The following is a 26,328-nucleotide window of genomic DNA, read 5'->3' as shown; positions in this document are numbered from 1 at the left end:
GCTAACATCTAAGTCATTATAAGTTATTTTAATTGTATCAAAACCATTTGATCACATTTTTTCATGAATTATAGTAGATCTGTAATCTGCAATATATTAGGCACTTTCCACTATTGATTTTCTTTGGTAGAAAATATATTTGGCCAAATAAATATGAATTTTAATAAACTTTTATGGAATAGCTACTCGAATTGTTGGAAGAATGAGTATCTATTGGAAAATGCTTATCAGTCTTTTAGATTTGATGATAATTAACTGCTTATAGAACCTAAGTTTAGTTAACCGGGTATGTTAAGTTTCCTTGGCTAGGTGGTTGAGCCAAGTGACTTATTCCATCGATCAATATTTTAGTCTTGTACTTAAACAGAACATTTGAAGTGTATCATATGTTGTGGTAAATACATCTTTGAATGAAAGTCTAAGGGAACAGTCTTATTGGCTTGCCATGCTGGTCGATCACATGACAAGCCGATAAGATTGGGCAAGGATGAATAATCGGGCTCACAACTTTTTTTTGTGGGACATGGGCGTCATGGCTGGCCAACGTTTATTGCCTCTCCCAAGTTTCCCTTGAGAAGGTGATGGTGAGCGATCTTCTTGAATTGCTGCAATCCATGTGCTTTGGGTTGACCCACAATGCTGTTAGGAGGGAATTCCAGGATTCTGACCCGGCAAAGGGACAGCAATATATTTCCAAGTCAGGATGGTGAGTGGCTTGGAGGGGAACTTGCAGGTGGAGGTGTTTCCATGTATCTGCTGCCCTTGTCCTTCTAGATGGAAGTAGTCGTGGATTTGGAAGGTGCTGTCTAATGATCTTTGGTGAGCTGCTTCAGTGCATCTTATAGATAGTATACAGCATTAACTGCTGCCACTGAGTGTTGATGGTGGGGGGAATGGATGTTTGTAGATGTGGTGCCAATCAAGTGGGCTGCTTCATCCTTGATAATGTTAGCCTCTTGAGTGTTGCTGGAGTTGCAACCATCCAGGCAAGTGGCAAGTATTCCGTCACACTCCTGACTTGTGCCTTGTAGATGGTGGATAGGCTTTGGGGAGGCAGGAGGTGAGTTACTCGCCGCAGTATTCCTAGCCTCTGACTGCTGTGTTAGCCACTGTGTTTATGTGGCAAATCCAGTTGGGTTTCTGGTCAATAGTAACCCTAAGGATGTTGAGAGTGGGGGGAATTCAATGATGGTAACAACATTGAATGTCAAAAGGCAGTGGTTAGAGTGTCTTTTATTGGTTAAAAGCATAATCCTCCACCATTTTTGCCAACTCCAGCATGATGCCACCACCAAACACATCTTCCTTTCACTCCCTCTGTCAGCATTCCACAGAGACCGTTCCCGCCGGGATAACCTAGTCCACTCTTCCACCCTACCCAACACCTCTCCTGTCACTCATGGCACCTTCTCATGCAATCGCAGAAGGTGTAACACCTGCCCCTTTACTTCTTTCATGCTTGCCATCCAAGGTCCAAAACACTCATTCCAGGTTAAGCAGCGTATCACTTGCTCCTCTTTCAATTTGGTATATTACATTCGCTATTCCCGATGTGGTCTCCTCTATATCGGACAGACCAAGTGTAGACTGGGTGATCGCTTTGCTGAGCACCTCCGGTCTGTACACAATCAGGACTCTGATCTTCCCATTGCTTGCCATTTTAACACACGATCCTGCTCCCATGCCCACATGTCTGTCCTTTGCTTGCTGCAATATTCCAGTGAAGCTCAACACAAACTGGAGGAACAGCATCTCATCTTCCGGCTAGGCACATTACAGCCTGCTGGTCTCAACATAGAATTCAACAACTTCGGATGATTGGCTCTACCCATCTCCAATCCATTAGTTTTCATTTTTTTTTACTGTTCTCTACCTTTTATTACTTTATTGTCTTCCTTCATTTTTTTTTCTCCCACCCCACTCTTCCCCCCCTACTTTATCCCCCCTTTCCTTACCTTTCCCCCCCTTTGCTTTCCCTTTTTCCCCTTTTTCTAAATTTTATCTCTCTAACACTTGTTCCCCTCTCCCTCCCACATCTTCATCTGCCACAGCTTACCTCTGATTTCAGCTTCTCTGCCAATAGCCCTTTATACCTTCCATTCTCTCTATGTACTGCCATTAGCAGCCTTTCCCCATCTTTCATTCCCTCACCCTGCAATATAAATATCTCCCACATTCTGTGCCTTTTAGCTTTGACAACGGGTCATCTGGACTCAGTGTCAGCTCTTTTCTCTCCTGACAGATGCTGCCAGACCTGCTGAGATTTTCCAACTTTTTCTCTTTTGTCTCTTATTGGTGATAGTCATTGCTAGGCATTTGTGTGGCACAGTTGTTACTTGCCACTTGTCAGCCCAAGCCTGGATATTGTCCAGATCTTACTGCATTTGAACATGGATTGTTTCAGTATCTGAGGAGTCACAAATGGTGCTGAATATTGTGCAATCATCAGCGAACATCCCCACTTCTCACCTTATGATGGAGGGAAGGTCATTAATGAAACAGCTGAAGGTGATTGGGCCGAGGACACTACCCTAAAGGACTCCTGCAGAGATGTCCTGGAGCTGAGATAATTGACCCTCCGCTATCACAACCATGTTGTATACATGGATTTTAGTAAGGCGTTTGATAAGGTTCCCCATGGTCAGTTCATGAAGAAAATAAGGAGGTATGGGATAGAGGGAAATTCAGTTGATTGGATAAGTAACTGGCTATCTCATAGAAGACAGAGGGTGGTGGATGGAAAATTTTCAGACTAAAAACCAGTTAGCAGCGGTGTACCACAGGGATCAGTGCTGGGTCCTTTGCTATTTGTGATTTTTATCAATGACTTGGAGGAGAGGGCTGAAGGGTAGGTCAGTAAATTTGCTGACACCAAAATTGGTGGAGTAATGGATGAGGTGGAGGGTTGTTATAGGCTGCAAAGAGACATTGATATGACGCAGAGCTGGGCTGAAAAATGGCAGATGGAGTTTAACCCTGATAAGTGCGAGTTGATTCATTTTGGTAGGACAAATTTGAATGCGGATTACAGGGTCAACAGCAGCATTCTGAGAAATGTGGAGGAACAGAGAGATCTTGGGGTTCACAACTACCGATTTCTGAAGGTTGCCACTCAAGTGGATGGAGCCGTGAAGAAGGCCTGTAGTGTGTTAGCATTTATTAACAGGGGGTTAGAGTTTAAGGCATGGGGTTATGCTACAACTGTACAGGACCTTGGTGAGACCATATTTGGAATACTGTGTGCAGTTCTGGTCACCTCACTATAAGAAGGATGTGGAAGCATTGCAGAGAGTGCAGAGGAGATTTAAGAACATAAGAACATAAGAACATAAGAAATAGGAGCAGGAGTAGGCCATCTGGCCCTTCGAGCCTGCCCCGCCATTCAATAAGATCATGGCTGATCTGTCGTGGCTCAGTTCCACTTTCCCGCCCTCTCCCCATAACCCTTAATCCCCTCTCTTATCAAAAACCCATCAACCCGCTTCTTAAAAATATTTAGCGAGGCAGCCTCCACCACTTCAACGGGCAGAGAATTCCAGAGATTCACCACCCTTTGAGTGAAGAAGTTCCTCCTCAACTCCGTTCTGAACTGCCCCCCCTTTATCTTGAGGCTGTGCCCCCTAGTCCTACTGTCTTTTTTGAGCGGGAAGAGTCTTTCCACCTCTATCCTATCCATCCCATTCATCATCTTATACGTCTCAATGAGATCTCCCCTCATTCTTCTAAACTCTAACGAGTACAAGCCTAGTTTATTCAGCCTCTCCTCATAGCTCAACCCCCTCAACTCCGGTATCAGCCTAGTAAACCTCCTCTGCACTCCCTCCAAGGCCAAAATATCCTTGCGCAGGTGCGGCGCCCAAAACTGCACACAGTACTCCAGCTGCGGCCTCACCAATGCCCTATACAGCTGCAGCAAGACCTCCCTACTTTTATATTCAATCCCCCTCGCTATGAAGGCCAGCATCCCATTCGCCTTCCTGACCACCTGCTGCACCTGCAGGCTGGGTTTTTGCGACTCATGCACAAGGACCCCGAGGTCCCTCTGCACCGTCGCCTGCTGCAGTTTTTCGCCACGTAAGTAATAGTCCTTCCTACCATTCTTCCTACCAAAGTGGACCACCTCACACTTGCCAACATTAAATTCCATTTGCCATTTCCTGGCCCATTCACCCAGCCTATCTAGATCCTTCTGCAGACTCTCCACACCCTCCGCACAATTTGCCTTTCCCCCAATCTTGGTGTCATCAGCAAATTTCGACACCCTACACTCGGTTCCCTCCTCCAGATCATCTATATAAATGGTAAATAGCTGAGGCCCCAGCACCGACCCCTGGGGCACCCCACTAGTCACCAACCGCCAATCCGAATAGCACCCATTGACCCCCACTCTCTGCCTCCTATTTTACCAGGATGCTGCCTGGTTTGGAGGGTAGTCTAATGAGATAGGGTTGATGGAGCTAGTGCTTTTCCCTTTAGAGCAGAGGAGGATGAGAGGCAACTTAATAGAGGTTTATAAGGTGATGAGGGGGGTAGATAGAGTGGACATTCAGAGACTATTTCCTCGGGTGGATGTAGCTGTTACTAGGGGGCATAACTATAAGGAAATATAGGACGGATGTCCGAGGTAAGTTCTTTACTCAGAGTGGTTGGGGTGTGGAATACACTGCCTGCTGTGATAGTGGAGTTGGACACTTTAGGAACTTTCAAGCAGTTATTGGACAGGCACATGGAGCACACCAGAATGATAGGGAGTGGGATAGCTTGATCTTGGTTTCAGACAAAGCTCGGCACAACATCGAGGGCCGAAGGGCCTGTACTATGCTGTACTATTCTATGTTCTATCTTCCTATGTACAAGGTATGATTCCAACCAGCAGAGAGTTTACCCCCTAATACCATTGATTTCAGTTTGGTGGGGCTCCTTGATGCCTTAATTCTGGAATTCAGCTCTTTTGTCCATGTTTGAACCAAGGCTGTAATGTGGTCAGCAGCTGAATGACCCTGGCAAAACCCAAACTGGGCATCACTGAGCAAGTTATTACTGAGGAGGTGCTGCTTGATAGCATTGCTGATGACACCTTCCATCACTTTACTGATGTTCGCGAGTAGACTGAATTGGCCAGGTTGGATTTGTCCTGCTTTTTGTGTACAGGACATACCTGGGCAATTTTCCACATTGTCGGGTAGATGTCAGTGTTGTAACTGTAATGGAAGAACTTGACTAGGGGTGTGGCAAATTCTGGAGCACAAATCTTCAGTACCATTGTCAGAATGTAATCAGAACCCATTGCCTTTGCAGTATTCAGTGCCTCCAGCCGTTTCTTGATATCACATGGAGTGAATGGAATTGGCTGGAGACTGGCATCTGAAATGCTGGGGATCACTGGAGGAGGACGAGATGGATCATCCAGTCAGCACTTCCGGCTGAAGGTTGCTGCAAATGCTTCAGCCTTATCTTTTGCATTGATGTGCTGGGCTCCTCCATCATTTGAGAATGGGGACATTTGTGGAGCTTCCTCCTCCATTGAGTTGTTTAATTGTCCACCACCATTCATGATTGGATGTGGCAGGACTACAGAGCTTAGATCTGAGCTGTTTATTGTGGGATCACTTACTTTGTCTATTACTTGCTGTTTTTGCAGTCTGGCATGCAAGTAGTCCTGTTTGGTAGCTTCACCAGGTTGACACTGATTTTTAGGTATGTCTGATGCTGCTCTTGGCATGCCCTCCTGCACTCTCCATAGAACCAAGGTCGAATTCTTGGCTTGATGGTAATGGTTGAGTGGGGGATTGCTGGGACATGAGGTTGCAGAATGTGCTGGAGTGCTGATAGCGTACTGCGACTCATAGATGTCCAGTCTTGCGTTACTAGGTCTGTTCAAAATCTGTCCCTTTTAGGATAGTGATAGTGCCACACAACACAATAGAGGTTATTCTCAATGTGAAGGTGGGACTTCGTCTCCACAAGGACTATTTACTGGTCACTCTTACCAATACTGTCACGGACAAATGCATCTGCAGCCTGCAAATTGTTAAGGGTGAGGTCAAGTATGATTTATCTCTTGTTGATTCCTTCACCTGCTGCAGACCCAGTCTAGCAGTTATATCCTTTAGGACCCAATCAGCTCGATCAGTAATGCTGCTGCTGAGCCAATCTTGGTGGTGGACACAGAAATCCCCTTCTCAGAGTATATTTTGTGCCCTTGCCACCTTTGGTGCTTGCTCCCAAGTGTTGTTCAACATAGGGGAATACTGATTCATCAGCCGAAGAAGGAGGGTACGTGGTAACGAGTAAGAGGTTTTCTTGCCCATGTTTAACCTGTTGCCATGAGACTTCATGGGGTCCAATGATGATATTAAGGACTCCCAGGGCAACTCTCTCCCGAATGTACACCACTGTACTGCCACCTCTGCTGTGTCCATCCTGCCGATGGGACAGAACATACCTAGGGATGGTAATGGTGGTGTCTGTAAGATATGATTCTGTGAGAATGACTAAGTCTGCGAGACAACTGTCCCAATTTTGGCACTCGCCCCCAATGTTAATAAGGAGGACTTTGCGGGGTTGACAGGTGTCCCATGTAGTTTCATTTCTTTGTTGAGACTTTGTCACAATTAATACAACTGAGTGGCTTGCTTGGCCATTTCAGAGGGCAGTTGAGGGTCAACCACGTTGCTGTGACTCTGCTGTTCTTACCTGGTCTGGCTTACATGTGACTCCAGAGTTCCTTCCCTGAAGGACATTAGTGAACCAGATGGGTTTTTCCGACAATTGGTCATGGTCATCAATAGACTCTTAACTCCAGATATTTTTTATTGAATTCAAATTCAATTGGTGGCAGGATTCGAACTGGGTCCCCAGAACATTAGCTGAGTTTCTGGATTAATAGTCTCGTGATAATACCACTAGGCCATCGCCTCCTGAGGTGGACTCAAAATAGGACCTTCTCGCTCAGGGGCAAGGATGCTACCCACTGCACCACAAGATCTCCTATTAAATAAAGGGGTGACGTGGTGGCACAGTAGTTAGCATTGTTGCGTCATGGGCCATGGACCCAGGTTTGCTTCCAGCCTTCGATGACTGTGTGGTGTTTGCACATTCTTCCTGTGTCTGCATGAGCTTCCCCCTGGGTGCTCCAGTTTCTTTCCAATGTCCAAAGATGTGTAGGTTAGATGGATTAACTGAATAAATGTGTGGGGGTTACAGGGACAGGGCAGGGAGAAGGCCTGGGTACAATACTCTTTCGGAGAATTGGTGCAGATTTGATGGGTCAAATGGCCTCTTTGGCACTTCAGGGATTCTATGGATTCTTCTATGGATAATCTAATTGAAATAAAATATCCTTTCATAAAAACAAGTGCGTTTTGGTTTGATTCTCTTAAATAAAATGATGCCCTGAAGTGAGATAAAGTATCACATTGCAATGGACTGTTTTTTTTGTTTTGATATTGAGAGTAATGGATACGTTTTCTGTGCCATTGCTTAGCTGAGTGCTCTAGGTTATTTTCACTCTCATACTTCAGATCCATCTCACGGTTGAATCCCAAATCCCCATGGTCATATTAACATTAACATTCAGGTAAGCTTTCAGGTGCATGTCCAGGACAATAAAGCAGAAAATCCTATTCAGTTAGTTACTTTTGGCTATTGAATTTAATGTGGTCACTTCAAAATAAGACTCTCATTTTAAAGGACTGAATGGAACTTTGTTTTTACTACAACAGTATCATCCTTACTGAGAAGCAAATATTAATAAAAATGTAGGGCTGGATTTCCATCAAGAAGCTGAGTAGGTCATGTCAGGAAATCCCCCAACCTAGCAAACCCATCTCCTTTAAAAAGGCCCCCACTGCCATACTTTCATGTCAGGGAGGCAGGTGCCAGTCACCTCTGGCGGCAGTTTCAGGGTAGCCATGGAGACATGCAAGTGCTGAGGCAGGCTGGCTAAAAGCTGAGCTCGGTTCTGAGAGTTAGGTTCTGGGTTTTAAAGGCTGTTAAGCCCTCTAACCCCTCACTCCTCCCACCTATAGCTGGAATCCTCAGAAATTACCTCTTTAAAACCTGTTTAAATAAGTTTAAAGCATTTTCGTGGGCTTTTTAGTGTGTAGTTAGAACTTACCTTGTAGAACTGTTTAAATTATTTAAAAGCATTTTCGCGGGCTTTTTGTATTTACCGCTTTAAGAATTCAAAGGGAGTGGAGAGCAGGGATTTGTGGGTAAGCAGGCTTTTAAACAGCGCCAGGTTTAAAAGGAGGCCTGGTGTAGACAGCGGGCAGCATCGGAGCGGGCAGCGGAGTGAGAGGGAAGCAGAGTGAGCTGCTAGGGCTTAGGTTCAAAGGGCTAGGGAGAAAAGGGCCAGGTAAGTTTGCGTTACATGCGTCCAGTGTTACTACAGGGATTAATGGAGGGGCATGTGATGTGCTGTTTCTGTATGATGTGGGAGCTGGTGGACCCCAGGGTCCTTCCACGTGACCATGTCTGCAGTAAGTGCTGGTTGCTGGAGGAGCTCCAGCTCAAAGTAGATGAGCTGGCCTCTGAGCTACAGACACTGAGGCTCATCAGGGGGAGGGAGGGTGCCATTGATAATGGGGGGCAAGAGACACCCACCCCCCCCCAGACTGGTTAACTCTAAGGGTCAGGAACAGGAGGGGATTGCGGAGAGGAAGGAGGGTGGGGACCGGAGGAAGGAGGGTGGGGACCAAATGCCTCAGCCTCTCAATTTGCATAACAGGTTTGAGGTTCTTGCTTCCAGTGTGGACGAGAACGAGGGCGGTGAGCTTGGTGAGCAAACTGCACACGGTACAGTGATGCAGACATAGGTCATAGGCAAAGAGAAGGTGAAAAGGAACGTAGTAGTAATTGGGGATAGTGTGGTTAAGGGTATTGACACTGTCCTTTGTCACAATGACAAAGTGCACAGAAGGGTGTGTTGTCTGCCTGATGCTCGAGTCCAGGATGTCGCATCTGGGCTGCAGAGGAACCTGGAGTGGGAGGGTGAGAACCCAGTCATTGTAGTACATGTGGGTGCTAACGACATAGGCAAAATGCGAACTGAGGATCTGGGGAGGGAGTTTGAAAAGCTGGGAATGGAATTAAAAAGTAGAACTGACAAGGTGGTTATCTCCGGACTACTGCCTGAACCGAGTGCAGTCGGGCGTAGGGTTGATAAGATTAAGGAAGTGAATGGGTGGCTCAGGGATTGGTGTAGGAGGAATGGGTTTGAATTTATGGGGCATTGGCATCAGTATTGGGGTAGGCGGGACCTGTTCAGGTGGGATGGGGTTGGTCTGAACCGTGCTGGGACCAGAGTCCTGGCTAATCGTGTAAATAGGACTGTAGTTAGGGCTTTAAACTAATTAGGTGGGGGGAAGGGTGCGAGGGTCGGTGACACTACGGGGTCTAAAGTAAAGGAGAGGGTGCAGGTAAGGGGGGAGGCCAAGGATGTACCAATAATAAAAGGAGTAGGGGGCGTGAGTATGGTTGGTGGCGTTCTGGCAAATAGGGTACAGGTGAAGGCTGGGATGAAGGCACTTTGTCTGAATGCACAAAGCATTCGGAATAAAGTGGATGAGCTGGTGGCGCACATCAGCACAAATGGATATGATCTGGTGGCCATTACAGAGACGTGGCTGCAAGGTGACAGGGACTGGGAGCTGAATGTTCAGGGGTATCAAGTGTTTAGGAAGGAGGAAAAAGGGGGGGGGCGTAGCTCTGCTGATTAAGGATAGCATCAGGGTGGTAGTAAGGGATGATATAGGAACCAAAGAGCAGAACGTGGAATTGTTGTGGGTGGAGATTAGGAACAGCAAAGGAAGGAAGACGCTGGTGGGTGTCGTTTATAGGCCCCTGAGTAATGATCTAGAGGTAGGGCGGGCTGTTAACGCGCAAATAAATGCGGCGTGCAGGAATGGGACGGCGGTAATTATGGGGGATTTCAATCTACATATTGATTGGTTGACCCATGTTGGACGCGGTGGGCTTGAGGAGGAGTTCTTGGAATGCTGCCGGGATAGTTTCCTCGAACAGTGTGTGTTGGAGCCGACGAGGGAGCGAGCTATCTTGGATCTGGTGTTATGTAATGAGGCGGGTAGAATTAGGGACCTTGTGGTGAAGGATCCTCTTGGGAAGAGTGATCATTGTATGGTGGAGTTTTTGATGCAGATGGAGGAGGAGAAAGTGGGCTCCCGGACATGTGTCCTTTGTTTGAACAGAGGGGAGTACGGTAGGATGAGAGAGGAATTGGCGAATGTTGATTGGGGGAGTGCGTTGGAAGGTAGGTCTGCTGAGGAACAGTGGAGGATCTTTAAGGAGATCTTTCTTGGTGCTCAGCAGAAATTTATTCCGATGGTTAAAAAGGATCTGAGGAGGAGAGGTAATCAGCCGTGGATAACGAAGGAGGTGAAGGAAAGTGTTAAATTAAAAGCGGATGCGTTTAGAGTAGCTAAGAGTAGTAGACAAGAAGAGGATTGGGAGAGGTTTAAATGTCAACAAAGAATGACAAAGAAATTGATAAAGAAGGGTAGGATAAACTATGAAGCTGGGCTAGCGCTTAATATAAAAAAGGATAGCAAGAGTTTTTATAAATATATAAAAAGGAAGAGGCTGGCTAGGGTGAACGTTGGACCCTTAGAGGATGAGAAGGGGGACTTAGTGGTAGGGGATGGGGAAATGGCTGAGGCCCTGAATAACTTTTTTGTTTTGGTCTTCACAGAGGAGGATGTGAGTAATTTGCCGGGTGTTAGCGATGGAAAGATGGTAGGAGTGGAGGGCCTGAATGACATTATTGTTACTAGAGAGGCGGTGCTCGACAGACTGGAGGGACTGATTGTGGACAAGTCCCCAGGACCGGATGGAATGCATCCAAAGGTTCTGAAGGAAATGGCGGAGGTGATAGTGGATGCCTTGGTGATTATTTTCCAAACGTCGCTGGATTCCGGGAAAATGCCGGAAGATTGGAAAATGGCTAATGTTACGCCGTTGTTTAAGAAGGGTGGCAGGCAAAAGGTGGGGAATTATAGGCCGGTTAGTTTAACGTCTGTTGTAGGAAAAATGTTAGAATCCGTGATCAAGAAGAAAATAGCGAGGCATCTTGAGGAGAATTGTTTGGTAGAGCAGACGCAGCACGGTTTCGTTAAGGGGAAGTCGTGTCTGACAAACTTATTGGAGTTCTATGAGGATGTGTCTAGGGCAGTGGAAAGAGGAGAGCCGGTGGATGTGGTCTTTCTTGATTTTCAGAAGGCGTTTGACAAGGTGCCTCACAAGAGGTTATTGCAGAAGGTCAGGGGGCATGGAGTTGGGGGTAGGGTGTTAGCGTGGATAGAGGATTGGCTGTCAAATAGGAGGCAGAGAGTGGGGGTCAGTGGGTGCTATTCGGATTGGCGGTTGGTGACTAGTGGAGTGCCCCGGGGTCGGTGCTTGGGCCTCAGCTATTTACTATTTATATAGATGATCTGGAGGAGGGAACCGAGTGTATGGTGTCGAAATTTGCTGATGACACCAAGATTGGTGGAACGGCAAATTGTGCGGAGGGTGTGGAGAGTCTGCAGAAGGATCTAGATATGCTGGGCGAATGGGCCAGGAACTGGCAAATGGAATTTAATGTTGGCAAATGTGAGGTTGTCCACTTTGGTAGGAATAATGGTAGGAAGGACTATTACTTACATGGCGAAAAACTGCAGCATGCGACGGTGCAGAGGGACCTCGGGGTCCTTGTGCATGAGTCGCAAAAACCCAGCTTGCAGGTGCAGCAGGTGGTCAGGAAGGCAAATGGGATGCTGGCCTTCATCGCGAGGGGGATTGAATATAAAAGTAGGGAGGAATTGCTGCAGCTGTATAGGGCACTGGTGAGGCCGCAGCTGGAGTACTGTGTGCAGTTTTGGTCGCCGCACTTACGCAAGGATATTTTGGCCTTGGAGGGAGTGCAGAGGAGGTTTACTAGGCTGATTCCGGAGTTGAGGGGATTGAGCTATGAGGAGAGGCTGAATAAACTAGGCTTGTACTCGTTAGAGTTGAGAAGAATGAGGGGAGATCTCATTGAGACGTATAAGATGTTGAATGGGATGGATAGGATAGAGGTGGAGAGGCTCTTCCCGCTCAGAAAGGACAGTAGGACTAGAGGGCACAACCTCAGGATAAAGGGGGGGCGGTTTAGAACAGAGTTGAGGAGAAACTTCTTCACTCAAAGGGTGGTGAATCTTTGGAATTCTCTGCCCGTTGAAGTGGTGGAGGCTGCCTCGCTCAATATTTTTAAGACGTGGGTTGATAGGTTTTTGATAGGCAAGGGGATTAAGGAGAGGGCGGGAATGTGGAAATCAGCCACGACAGATCAGCCATGATCTTATTGAATGGCGGGGCAGGCTCGAGGGGCTAGATGGCCTACTCCTGCTCCTATTTCTTATGTTCTTATGTGTCGTATGCCCCACCACCACACTCCATTCAACTGCAGTGGGACTGGAGAATTGCAGCCGCGGGCCTCACTATGAATGCTTGATTGAGTTTGATCAGCGCCACATCAAAGGCAGGTTGAGTGATCTGGTAGATGGTGCATAATTTGGAATATTGTGGTTCACTTTGACAGAATAAAAGAGCAGAGTATTGCTTGAACTGAAAACAGTTGCAGAATCTTGAGATGCAATTTTGGCCTCCTTATTTAAGGAAGGATGTAAATGCGGTTCAGAGGAGGTTTGCTAAATTGATACCCAGAATGAACGAGTTGCCTTATGAAGAAAGGTTTGACAGGCGGGACTTGTTTTCACTGGAGTTCAGAAAAATGAGAAGTGACTTAATTTAAGTATACAAGATCCTAAACAGTCTTGACAAGGTGGACATTGGAAAGGGTGTTTTCATTTGTGGGTGATTCCAGAACTAGGGGATATTATTTTAAAATTAAGGATCACCCTTTTTGGACAGGAATGAGGAGAACTTTTTCCTTTGAGGGTTGTATGGCTTTGGAACACAGAAAGCAGTGGGAGGCAGAGTCATTAAATATTTTTAAGGTGGAGGAAGAAAGATTCTTGTTAGGCAAGGGAAACAAAAGTTATCAGAGATAAATGGGAATGTGGAATTCGAAACACTAACAGGCTCAAGGGGCCAAAGGCCTACTTCTGGTCTTATTTCATATGTTCATATGTAGTTCCAAGACTCACTAATAGAATCAGGTCTCCAGGGGTCTGTTTGTTCACACAGGCTGAAGAGGAGTGTCAGCTTTAATTGACATCTTTGAGGTTATAATAAGTTATACTTCTTTAGATGTAGTTTTTAATATCTCTACGTTTATTTAAGCAAGATTATAAGGTATGAAGAGAGGTAAATCTGTTACTGATACTATAGTTGAGTGTGTTTTATTGATACTTTTCATAAAGTTGTCAGAGCAGCAGTTTTTTTGAAAGGAGATTTTTGATTTTTTTTCCATGAGTATTTAAAAGAATTGCCACTATTATATGGCATATTAGTTCTGTTCATCGTCTATATTGTTTGAGTAAGTGTGAAAAATATGGGGGGGATATGGCAGGGACATGCAAGCATGGAAGGTACAAGAGAGCATGAATGGGGCATGGAGGATTTGAGAGGACATGGTTGAGACCTTTTAAACTTACCTGCCAAAAGGTTGCTGAATCCTCTGAAGTGCTATGAATCACATGTCATCCCAAAATTGGCCCGACCATGAAAATAGAAGGGCATCTGAAAAAAAGCCATCCCTTCAATGGTGCAGGTAAGATTTGGCTTGCTAACCACACCTTTATCCTGGTGTCATGAAGATCCCACACACTAGGAATGGGAATGGAATCCCAGAATTTGATCCCACCTTTTTTAAACTCCCCTTGTCTCCATTCTGACATGAAAAGAGACATGAAAATCTGTGTCATACTGTTTATTTATATACAATATTTGTTTGGATATCTTTGTAGCTCGGAATATGCACATAAAGGCTTAAAGTGTGTCACACAGGCTGAAGAACTGTCATGGTTTGATTTTTTTTAAATAAGTTTATTTATTAGTGCCACAAATAGACTTGCCTTAACACAGCAATGAATTTTCTGTGAAAATCCACCAGTCACCACACACTAGCAACTGTTCGGGTACACTGAGGAGAATTTAGCATGGCCAACGCACCTAACTAGCATGTCTTTTGGACTGTGGGAGGAAACTGAAGCATCCAGAGGAAACCCACGTAGATGCGGGGAGAATTAGCAGACACCACAGACAGTGACCCAAGCCAGGAATCTAACGTGGGTCCCTGGCACTGTGGGGCAGCAGTGCTGCCCTTTGCATTTTGTGTGAAGTGGAGACAATTTGTTTATTGTTTAATAACAATATGGGTATTTATTACTCAAAGGAGCATTATTACACAAACGCACTCTGTAGCATCTTGTTGCATTGGTATTCATGATTACATTTGAAATATAGATAATCAGGTGATATACTGGCCTGGCACCTTTATGCTGATCAAAAGATCAGCTAGCCTGAGATAGTGAGCTTGATTAGCAGATGCACCTGACGTTACTGAGATGGGGACAAGGTCTTTGACAGCTGTAGTATTTTTTGATAAGACAGCTGGTGGGCAGAGGTCTTCTATTGGAGGTTTATATTCGGCTTTTGTGTGTCAGTTTGCAGTCAGATCTTCAATCCTGCAAACAATAGCCTGAGGACTTAAATTTTGAGTGGCAAGCAACTCTACTTGTTTTTAAGTTGTAGCATTTCACAATGTAAGAGGTGAGCTGATGTTTTAAAATCATGCCATATTTAGCTATAGTTTGTACTAATTCTTTCAATTGGTTAAAAGTTAGGCTACCTGCTTTACTTCCCCACCTTCTTGGTTCAAGTCATGTTTTCAGTTACTGGTTACATGTTCATTCTTTGTTCTCAATGCTATGTTACATGAATTAAAAGTATAAATGACATTCCCATAAACCATGTTGTTACTTCATTATGGCTAGTTGGCCTTCTCAAATTGTTATCACGCACATAGCCTAGAATTTTATGCTCCTCCACCAGTGGGTGGGGGTAGCATGAAATTGAAAGGATAGGATTCACCACGGGTTTCCACCCCACTGTACCCACACAGTGATTTTACACTGGTGTAGGAAAGGCTTTGGACATGAAGACCACTCTTGCCCCAACTGAAGTTCTTAAGTGGCCAATTATTTGCTGTTTTCCACCCAGCATCAATTCTTAGGCTAGCAGGAGGATTGAACTTGCTTGGGGGAAGTCCAAAAACCAACAGGGTTAGATCTTGGATGAAGTGCATCCATTGGAAACCTCCTTCAGAAATCAGGTACCACCCCTTCTTAAGGTCTGGTGGCCATGGAAGCTCCCTCCCTGCATGGACTGTGCCCCTTTTCACACTCTTTCCCCCCTCCCACAGACCTTCAATGCCCTCGCTGCTCTGAGATCCTTTAAACTTACATGTTCCTCCAGTAACTGGACTAAGGCTCCAATTCCTCTTGCGTTTCTTCTTCTGTCTACAGAAGTGCTGTTGCTGCAGGAATTGGAGAGCTGCTCGCCATTCAGACTGGCTGGCAGCTCTGCAAGGCAGGACTTCCTCCAAAGTGAGAGGCAGAAGTCCTTTCAGCAGTCACTTAAACACTCAATCAAGCACAAAATAGCTTTGGGGCTCTTGGAGTCGTTCCCTGCTGACTCTTCAGATGGTGGAAAGCAAGATCCTCCCATGCGATTAATTCAGGCCAAGAAGACTTGCCATGCATTTTCTGAAAGCCATTACTACTACGATCAAGTAGTGTCTCTTGGGGTGAAATAGGAAAGATAATCAAATAAATTGTTTTAAATGGCTTACTTTATTGATTATACTTAAATGATCAATATGCTAGAAAATTATTCTAATTTATCACTATAGGGAGAGATTCATACTGAGATATTTTAAGAGGCCTTGAGTGTGATTTTAATACAAAAACGGATACATTGAACACTTCAGACCAGCAGGCAACTAAGTTCTTATCAATAGGTCAGTTGTCTCAATACTGACAGCTTTGAGTTTTTCTTAAGATGTCTCACAACTGCGGTTCCTTCAGAGTGCAACACGATCTATCAGAAAACTTGAATTTGTTGCACTTTCCATGATGGCCATTTGAAATGTTTGCAATTCTCCTACTGACATTTTATGAATAATATATCTTTTGGCAAAAAAAAAACTGCTAGCAGTCTGTGCTTACCTGTTTACTACCTCACACTCAGCAGGCAAGAACTTAGGCAAATCTATTTAAGTGCAGTTAGTCTAAGATTCCAAAATGTTAGTCTTAATTAATATAAAATCTCAAAATTAGTATATTATCAAAATCTTACACCTTTCTTCATAGCTCATATCAAAGAAGATAAAGCAATGTAGGAATTTTTGTTTTAACATAAGAAATAGGAGCAGGAGTCGGCCATCTAGCCCTTCGAGCCTGCCCCGCCATTCAATAAGATCATGGCTCATCTGTCGTGGTTTTGTATCATTTACTTTTTAATCACTAATGCCTGGGTCTCAGACTGATGAGTATATTTGTAGCAGAAATCCTTTCACTTAATTCCTTTCACAGCAAAGTAAAAGAAGGATCAAAAGTCTTGGTGTGAAGCTACTCTTGATTGAAGCTACAAACAAGGTGGAAAATTCACCCAAGAGAATGGAATTCTGAGAGATATGGTGGAAGAGTCAACATTTAGGACAGGATCTGAAACCAGGAAATTTGGGATCAAGGAAATCTTTGGCCTACTTGAGTTAAATTAACAGTTTGATTTGATTTATTATTACCATATGTATTGGGATACATTGAGAAGTATTGTTTTTTTTGCACACTATTTGAGGCCATTTCTGGTGGAGCTCCTGGACCACCTTTGGAATAGTACCAGCTGCAACAGAATGGGAATAGTTGGGTTTACAACAGTTAAAAACAGGTTCAGATTCTGAGCTTAGTGAAGGCCCCAATACTAGATTTGCTATTTTAGGATAACAAAAAGTGTACTGAACAGAAAAAAAATTGTTTGGGAAGCAAGCCCTTGAACCCAGCCTGGATCACTACAGCCACTAGTAATGGGGGTGAAAGACATCATTTGAGCAAGTGTATCTCTGTTGGCTATATGCCAGTTCCTATAAGACCTGTAACAAAGAATCTCCTGAAACAGAGAGGTCTTCTCCCAGGTTCCAGCATCCCTTTCCTTTAATTTGTCCTTCAGCTCCTCAAGCTTGTTTTGCCATTCCGTTATACCATGGCTGATCTGAATTTCAACCCATTTAACCACCACTAAATAAACTTTGCTACATTTACATAACAAAAATGTAGCCATTCTAATCTGCATACCTCCCAATATTTTGCCATTTTCTTCATGAAACATTGTAAAATTTGTCCTCTTAGAACAAATTTTCCAAAGAATGTAAGCAATAGAGTTTTGTCTTATATATAAGCAAAAGCTGCAGATGCTGGAAATCTGAAATAAAAACAGAAAATTCTGGAAAAAAGATCAGCAGGTCTGGCAGTCTGTGGAGACAGAAACAGAGTTAACATTTCAAGCCTGTGTGACACTTCTGAATAGTCTTATGGTCAACTGAGAATTCACTAACAGCCAATGTTTGCTATTTTGTATCACAGGATGCAATACATTTCAATAGCTTTATAAGCCTATCATCTTTTTCTGCCACAGGATACTGACCTGATTATGACCTTTAACATTTCTATGCATCGTTCTTGGTGGATGGAGAATGGACCAGGGTGTGCGGTGGCAACTATAACAGATGCTCCAGAATGGGTACCAGAGGATCATCGCTACATTTACATCAGAGGGTGCCTGCTAGAATACCAGTATATAGAAGTGGCACATAGTTCACTACAAGTTATCCTTGCAGTAAGTACCCATTGCCTTTCAGTAGTTCACATCATGTAATTTATAAAGTGGCAGTGAATTCCTGTAGATGTACTCCCACTTATCAACTGGAAATGTTGCAGAAGATTCACTGAAACCTTAAACGATGTATGCTCAATTTACTGCATTTTAAGAGTATTTCTGAAGATTTTTGACCAAAGCCACACTGGATGTGACACCAGCCTGACCAGCAGCCAGCTGCTGTGGGTCAACTAAGTAGGGTCAGTGTGGGACTTCTGCCCCGACTTGGGAGAAAGCCCCGCCTTTAGGAACTGCTGTTGGGCAGCTCCATCAGCCTCAGCAAGGGCCAAGAGCACATTAGTGCTGGGACTCCAACAAGCAAGTTGAAGAAGGCCCAATAGAAATACACAATCTGTGACCTCCAGCAGATAAGAAAGGGTGCAGGGGATGTGGGTCATGGGTTTAACACAGAAAGTGGGCAGGAAAGAAGAGGAATTTGTAACTTAGTGGGGCCAATCTCCAATATATAAAGGACAACTTCCAAAGGTGGAACACTCTCCCCTCGCCCCTTCCACTTTTCCTTCCCAAACTTTGAAGAATTTGTTTTAAAAATCAGGCTGCCCATGCCTAAGCAACTGATAGTGCCAGTCGTTTCAGAATGCTAATGGCATATTATCAGGGACAATTGGCTTGATGATTGATCTTTGATTACCTATTAAAATGCCAGGAGAGCAGCTGATTTTGGCACTGTCCACCCTCCAATATTATGGGCGTAAGCTTTGGGATGAATGGGAAAATGGTGAGGTGGGCATCCTGTCTATTTTATGTGTCAGAGTAGGCTACCTCCCAACAGAAATGGGGACCACCTGGATCCAGGCTGGCATCAATGTCTGGAACCTTGAAGAGAAAGCAAGTAATAAAAACAAAGAGAAGTATAGCACAGGAACAGGCCCTTTGGTGCTCCAAGCCTGCGCCGATCATGATGCCTGCCTAAGCTAAAACCATATGCACTTACGGAGTCTGCATCCTTCCACTCCCATCCTATTCATGTATTTGTCTAGTTGTCCCCTAATTGCCGCTATTGTACCTGCTCTAACCACCTCTCCAGGCAGCGCATTCCAGACGTTCACCACTATATCCATCTTGCCAGCTCTCCTCTGCTCCCTGCATGGCTTCACGTTTCATGATGTGGGTATGCCGGCGTTGGACTGGCGTAAACACAGTAGAAAGTCTCACAACACCAGGTTTTAGTCCAACCGATTTATTTGATAATAGACTCACAAGCTTTCGGGGTTAGTCCCTTCGTCAGGTGAATGGAGAGTTCTGGCCTCAGACAGAGCATATAAAGCACAGACAGTTTAGAGATTACTGATTAGAATGCGAATCCTTACACCTAACCTGCTGTTCAAGACCTGAAGTGACTGACAATGTGAGTGGAAGGAGCACTGATCACAGGTTACAGAGATGTGTATTGTCTCCAGACAGTACAGTAAGTGAGGTTTTGCAAACCCAGGCAAGTCACGGGGGTTACAGATAGTGCGACATGAACCCAAGATCCCTGTTGAGACCGTCCTCATGTGGTTAGGTGTAAGGATTCGCATTCTAATCAGTAATCTCTAAACTGTCTGTGCTTTATATGCTCTGTCTGAGGCCAGAACTCTCCATTCACCTGACGAAGGGACTAACCCCGAAAGATTGTGAGTCTATTATCAAATAAATCGGTTGGACTAAAACCTGGTGTTGTCAGACTTTCTACTGTGTTCACGTTTCATACCAGTCTATCATGAGTTTCCTTGTCAAAATATTTGACAAATTATTTTAATAGTGTGATCCTCTACCAAGGAGAAAGCAGGTATAGAATGAAGTTTCCTGCAATGGATGCGGACATCATCATAACCCTGGGCTGGCCACTTTAGTCATTGTTTGTGATCTTTAGTATAAAACAGGTTCACCAGGTGTAGGGGACTCACCTGGTGATCCATCAGAGACATGTGAATTAGGTGACCTTTCCTTGACACTGCATTCTCTGGCAGTTTAATCAGCACTGGTCACTGGTGGGGATGATCCCAGTATATTTGGCCAGAGTGCTACCCAAGCCAAACTTTTTCTTATATTGTATTCAGGAATGGCAGAGAACAGCCTCTGTGTAAATGAGAGCAGTATTCAAGTACTGAATTACAAAGTCATAATAGGGAGTTAAGAATTGCTGAGGACAAAATAAATCCTTGGAACAGAGAGATCTGGACTGGCTGAGTGAGTGGGCGAGGATCTGGCAGATGGAGTATAATGTTAGCAAATGTGAGGTTATCCACTTTGGTAGAAATAATAGTAGGAGGGATTATTATTTAAAGGGTGAAAAGCTGCAGCATGCTGCGGTGCAGAGGGACCTGGGGGTCCTTGTGCACAAATCGCAAAAACCCAGTCGACAGGTGCAGCAGGTGATCAAGAAGGCGAATGGAATGTTGGCCTTCATAGCGAGGGGGATAGAATATAAATGCAAGGAGGTCTTGTACAGGACACTGGTGAGGCCACAACCGGAGTACTGTATGCAGTTTTGGTCACTGCATTTTGTGAAAGGATATATTGGCCTTGGAGGGAGAGCCGAGAAGGTTCACTAGTCTGATACCGGAGATGAGAGGGTGAGCCTATGAGGAGAGATTGAATAGACTGGGTCTGTACTCATTAGAGTTTAGAAGGCTGAGGGGGGATCTTATAGAGACATACAAGATAATGAAGGGGTTAGATAGGGTCGAGGTAGAGAGATTCTTCCTGCTTAGAAAGGATAGCAGAACCAGAGGGCACAGCCTCAAAGTAAGCGGGGGCGGGGGGGTGCGTGGGGGTGCATATTAGATCAGGGTTGAGGAGGAACTTCTTCACTCAAAGGGTGGTGAGTCTCTGGAATTCTCTGCCCATTGAAGTGGTGGAGGCTACCTTGCTGAATATATTTAAGTCATGGGTAGATAGGTTTCTGATAGACAAGGGAATTAAGGGTTATGGGGAGAAAGCGGGAAAGTGGAACTGATCCACTTCAGATCAGCCATGATCTTGTTGAATGGCGGGGCAGGCTCGAAGAGCTAGATGGCCTACTCCTGATCCTATTTCTTATGTAACAGAAAAATTTCTTGGAGGTACAGGAGTTCCATTTGATTTGTGAGAGGGTTAAAGACGAGGCATCAAATGTTCAAGCTGATTGTCGTGGTCACAATTATGAAGATACTGTTGCTCTATTACAAGGATGCATCATTTATTTGGATGATTTTCTGGTTTAAAGATATTTCAATAATTTGGCTCCCTAATCCCTACAAAGTGTATGTCACAATTGCCTGTGGTGTGCTCAAGCCCGCTCAGATGCATAAAATGTTTTGTAACTTTAAAAAGGACTCCTTAATCACTACAACCTTGTTTGATTTTATCCGCTTTCTGGTTCTTTCATCTTTGCATATCTTTTCCACAGTTCATGACATCAGGCATACCTTTAAAAAGTGCAAATGATGGAAATGATTTCAAATTACATTTTTCCATCACTCAGGTAGTATTTTGACTCCCTTGCTAATATTTTTGTGGACCTGTTTTACTGCAACATCCCTCCAATATTCTAGCTACAGTCCAATATTTCTACTGAGAAATCCTAAAAGTAAAAAGATAAAGTGCATAGCCGGTAGAGGGGCTTAGGAAAGGCTCTGCTGCAATTTACTGGAGCTATGATAGTTCCCTCATATAATTCCAGGGTAAAATTCAACAGCTATTTTGACAAGGGAGAGGATGGTTATATCAGGTAAGTAAGTAGGTAGAATGGTGAAGAAGATGGTGGGAGGAGGTGAGATAGGTAGAATCAGTCAGAGTGAGGGTAGAATGAGTTGGGTGAGTGGCTGTGAGGTGGACAGATGGTGGGGAAAATAGTCAGAGGGTTGAGAGTGTTATTGGAGAATAGTCAGGAGTCAGGGGTAGTCAGGGTGAAGAAGGTAGTCTGAGGGCAGTTGGGCATTCAGGAGAGGAGACAGGTTAGTTGGGAGGGTAATCAGAATGGGGTAGTTAGGGGATGGGGTACAGATTTGGGGCATGGGGGCATCGTCAGGGATTAAGGTAGTCAGCGGAGTGGGGTCACTATTATTGTTACCCAGGAGATGGTGGTGGTTTTGATCCTCCTCACTTTTTCTAGGTAAAGAAAAATCATACCTCTAGACCAATGAAAATGCATATCACTCATCTGTATCCTAACTGGTCTCCAGTTGCTATAGCTTGGCAGATGGAAAGCTTCTGAACTTCCAATGAGGACACTTCAGATGGCCATTGGAATTGACATTGAGTAACTGTAGGCTTTGAACTTCCAACTAAGGAATGCACTGTCTTGGCTTGAACGATCTGCTTGGCTGACAACTTGGTACAAAATCACTGGTGGAGTGGGTAATGGGGGAGCAGCAGATGCTGCCATCATTAGAGCATATGATGTTGTTGTGAGGTGAGCTAGCACCTTTGGTATCAGGTTTTTTAATTCTGTCATGGGACATAAGCGCCACTCACAAAGCCAGTATTTTTATTGCCCATTCCTAATTGCCCTTGAGAAGGTGGTGGTGAGCCACCTATTTGAACCATTGAGGTCCATGTGGTATGGAAACAACCACTGTGCTATTGAAAGATTCCTAGCGGCAGTAAAAGCACGAGATAAAGTTCCATGCCAGGACAGTGAGTGACTCGGAAGGGAACTAGCAGGTGGTGTTGTTCCCATGCATCTGCTGCCCTTGTTCATTTAGGTGGTAGAAGTCACAGATTTGTCAATCCTAGTTTTATGCACTTATGATTGGTGATTCATTATATAAGGACCTTTAGCCTGTAACCTGAAGTATGTACGTGTAAGTTTTTTAAGCTGTTGTTTACTAGTCCTGTTGAGTGATGCTGGTGCACCTTCATGAAAGCTGACTGCCTTTGCTGAGATGGCAGAGGAGTTTAAGTGAAAGAGGGTTATCTTTTGATGTTAAGCTTTCCAAATAAAATATTGTCCTCAATGGCTCAATAATATGTATTTTGTTATAAAATACTTGGAATACAATATAGCACTTGGCCTAATGTGAAACCTATTATGGAGGTTAAGTTAGATAATCCCTGAAAGTAGACACAGAAATCACAATGTTTCACTTCTTTAATCTCCTTTTCTTCAGGTTCTGACTGTAATCCTAGCAGTGACCACCACTTGAAACTGCCACTGCTGGAACTACAAAGATTTGACTTGTTGATTTATTAATACGACATGTATTGGGATACAATGAAAAGTATTGTTTCTTGCACATTATACAGATAAAGCACACTGTTCATAGAGTACATAGAAGAGAAGAAATGGAGAGGGTGCAGAATATGGTGTTGTATTTAAAGATAGGGTAAGGAGAGAGATCAGCTTAATGTATGATAAAGGATGGGCAGTACAGTGACACAGTGGTTAGCACTGCTGACTCATAGCATCAGGGTCCTGGGTCGAATCCTGGCTTGGGTCATTGTCTGTGTAGAGCTTGCACATTCTCCCCGTGTCTGTGTGGGTTTCCTCACACAGTCCAAAGGTGTGCAGGTTAGATGGATTAGCCATGCTAAATTGCCTCTTAGTGTCAGGGGGGCTAGCCAGGGTAAATGCATTTGGTTATGGGGATAGGGCCTGGGTGGGATTGTGGTCAGTGTGGACTCGATTGGCTGAAAAAGTGCAAATGATGGAAATGATTTCAAATTACATTTTTCCATCACTCAGGTAGTATTTTGACACTCTTGCTAATATTTTTGTGGACCTGTTTTACTGCAACATCCCTCCAATATTCCAGCTACAGTCCAATATTTCTACTGAGAAATCCTAAAAGTAAAAAGATAAAGTGCATAGCCGGTAGGGGGGCTTAGGCTCTGCTTCTGCATTATAGGATTCTATGACATATGTGATAGGACTAATGTATAGATGCTGAGCAATCTGACATAAAATGGCTGCAAGGTAGCCGATTTTTATGTGGTCAAGCTCCCAAATGGCATTTTAACTGGAGAGGGCGGGAAACCCGATAAAATCCAGAAGATAAAATTTAGATAACAGTTGAAAAAAGTAAGTTAATAAAGAAGTTTATGTTTGTCTTACATAGCATCGGTGGGAGGAACTTCCATGTTGCATAACATTGCACAGCTGAACATCATATTAAGTGAGGGCGCATGCTGCAATTTGGAGCCTCAAAATGGCAGCACTGGCAGTAAATTAACATTGCATGCCATTCAACATCATGATCTGCCTGGTCTGCATGCTGCCTGCAGATGTCAGGTGCATAAGAATAGGAACACAAGAATTAGGAACAGGAGTAGGCGATATGGCCCATTGATCATATCTGATCTTAATCTTCACCTCCATTTCCCCATCTTCTTTCCATAATTCTTATTTCCCCGAGAGACCAAGAATCCGTCCATCACAGTTTTAAATGTGTTCAATGATGAAGGATCCACAATGCTCTCTGGGGTTGAGAATTCCATTGATTCACAACTTTGAGTGAAATAATTTCTCCTCATATCAGTCCTCTTTGCAAGTCTGAGGTCCAGCGCACTTTCCATCAGAAGTGCAAAAGTGATCAGGATTAAATTACTAGAGCTGCCATTTTGGATCCTTAAGTGGCCCCGAAATTTACTAAACATGAGCATTTTCAAGTTCAATTGCATCCCTTAAGAGCTGAGTAATGCAAATAAAGCATAGAGGGTTTTGTTTGCCGTAAATAGATGCTGCAGTAAGGTATTGGAAAATTTTACCATATCAGACTTTTATAGATCTACAATTGATTAATTTTTATACATTATAACAATATAAAGGCTCAGGTCCCAAATAAATATCAGCTTCGCCTATGTCATTTCTTGATGATAATTTTAACTGGCGTCCGATGATTACTTTTCTTTCAGCTTCACTTGTCCCATTATGTCTCAATGGGCTTTCATTTTTCCGCAGGAATAGAGATTCATCTGGCTTACTCAAAGCTGTTCATCACTGATGTTGACAAAGGAAACCTGTTACAAATGTAATTAGCCTTCGAAGCCAAGTGTAACATGTTATAATGTGAATAGGCTCCAAAAACAGCAGGTGTTCCACATAAGAAACTAGTTCAAATTTGTCTTTAAAGAATTATTGGTTTTATTTTTAAACAATACTCCTGCAGACGTACGCATATGACACATACTGAAGTGTGCCAGTTTTTGTTGTAAATTAAATTTGACTGTTAAACAGCTTTTTTCCAATTTAAAATTGAGTTTATTTTCTAAAATAAACCAGGAGTAGTTAATTGTACAGGGGTTTATTGTCTATATCTAATGGAATTAATGGTATGAATTCACGCCTTCCAGCTCTTGGAACTAGATTACTTCAATTCATAAAAAGAGCTCACTCTGAGGAAAATGAGTTTGCGTTCATTTCACATGCAATATTTTGCACCAATTAATACAGGCTAGTCTCTGAAGATTAAGACATTATGGTTATGATAACTCTTTTGATATTTATCTGATCCGCAAGGTTTTTAATGAGAAATGTCATCAGTGCGACTGGCACCGGATGTCTTGTGGGGATATTGGGGCATAATGTTATTTTTCGAGAAGAAACTGTTCTACATTTGCAATGCACCAAGCTGTCCCGATAAGAGAAATGGGGATTAGGATGTCTGAAATGTGGTCTTTCCTGTTTGATGAGAATAACACACTATGCTTGCAATATTTCTATTTCCCATTCATTTTCACAGCTGCGTACAGTACTCAATTCTTTCATGTTCTAATTGCTTCAGGACATTATTTAATTCTTCTATGAAGCTTATGGGTTTGGTTATGAGGGGTTAAAAATCTTAACGGAAGACAATGGAAATAAAATTTTAAAGTTAGCCTAGAGTAAAGCCATCTGCCTAAAATCCAATAACCACTGAAGCAAGATGGAGTATTTCTTCACAATTTATCACACAATTAATTTCTCAATGCTGCCTCTTTGTAAATAAATATACTGTAGTCCTAAGTTTGGCTCTGATGTACTTTCAAGTGAGTACATGACTTTTCTGTAAATTCACACAAGAGCAACTCTGCTCTTTAAATGATAAAAGATTAGTAAGAAGCAAGTGGCTATAATTTGTTGGTAGTAGTGTCATTAGCAAGTTCAAGGTGAACTTGATGCATTGCTAACATAAAAGAACCACTCCTTAAAACAAAACAACAATATCTCCCACTACCCCCTCAAGACACTGGTGCCAATTATTTGCAAGTTTAAGACAGACTTTAGTTTGGGTGAGCAAACCAATACTCAAAAAATAAATATGACAATTGATTATGTTGCAGAGAAAAATTAAATTTGCCTCATGCTCAGCCTGCCTAGGTTGGCATCAATATATAATTGAAGAATGTTGTGCGGGCCGGTGGTAATGTTGGGACAGGTGGTAATTACCATGCTGACCAAATACAAAGGGAAACTTGATCAAGCTACCACATTGATTTGCAATTTATATTTCATTAAGAAGAGGTATGTGCACTGAAGTAAGGAATAAG

At 43.6% G+C, this 26,328-nt stretch overlaps 1 protein-coding gene across 1 annotated transcript in view; it reads left to right on the top strand.

The window, feature by feature from the left end:
• nkain2 (sodium/potassium transporting ATPase interacting 2) overlaps nt 1-26,328 on the top strand; it is a 428,338-nt gene that overhangs the window by 309,873 nt on the left and 92,137 nt on the right. The window contains exon 4 of the mRNA XM_080193313.1: nt 17,635-17,835. Within this exon, the coding sequence (XP_080049439.1) occupies nt 17,635-17,835 (201 nt within the window). The remainder of the gene's footprint in view (nt 1-17,634; nt 17,836-26,328) is intronic.

This window comes from Carcharhinus amblyrhynchos, chromosome 7 (assembly GCF_965287045.1).
Source record: "Carcharhinus amblyrhynchos chromosome 7, sCarAmb.v2.hapA, whole genome shotgun sequence".
NCBI classification, from domain to species: Eukaryota; Metazoa; Chordata; class Chondrichthyes; order Carcharhiniformes; family Carcharhinidae; genus Carcharhinus; species Carcharhinus amblyrhynchos.
Note: the sequence above shows the minus strand (reverse complement) of the source record. Positions and strands in the feature narration are given on the sequence as shown.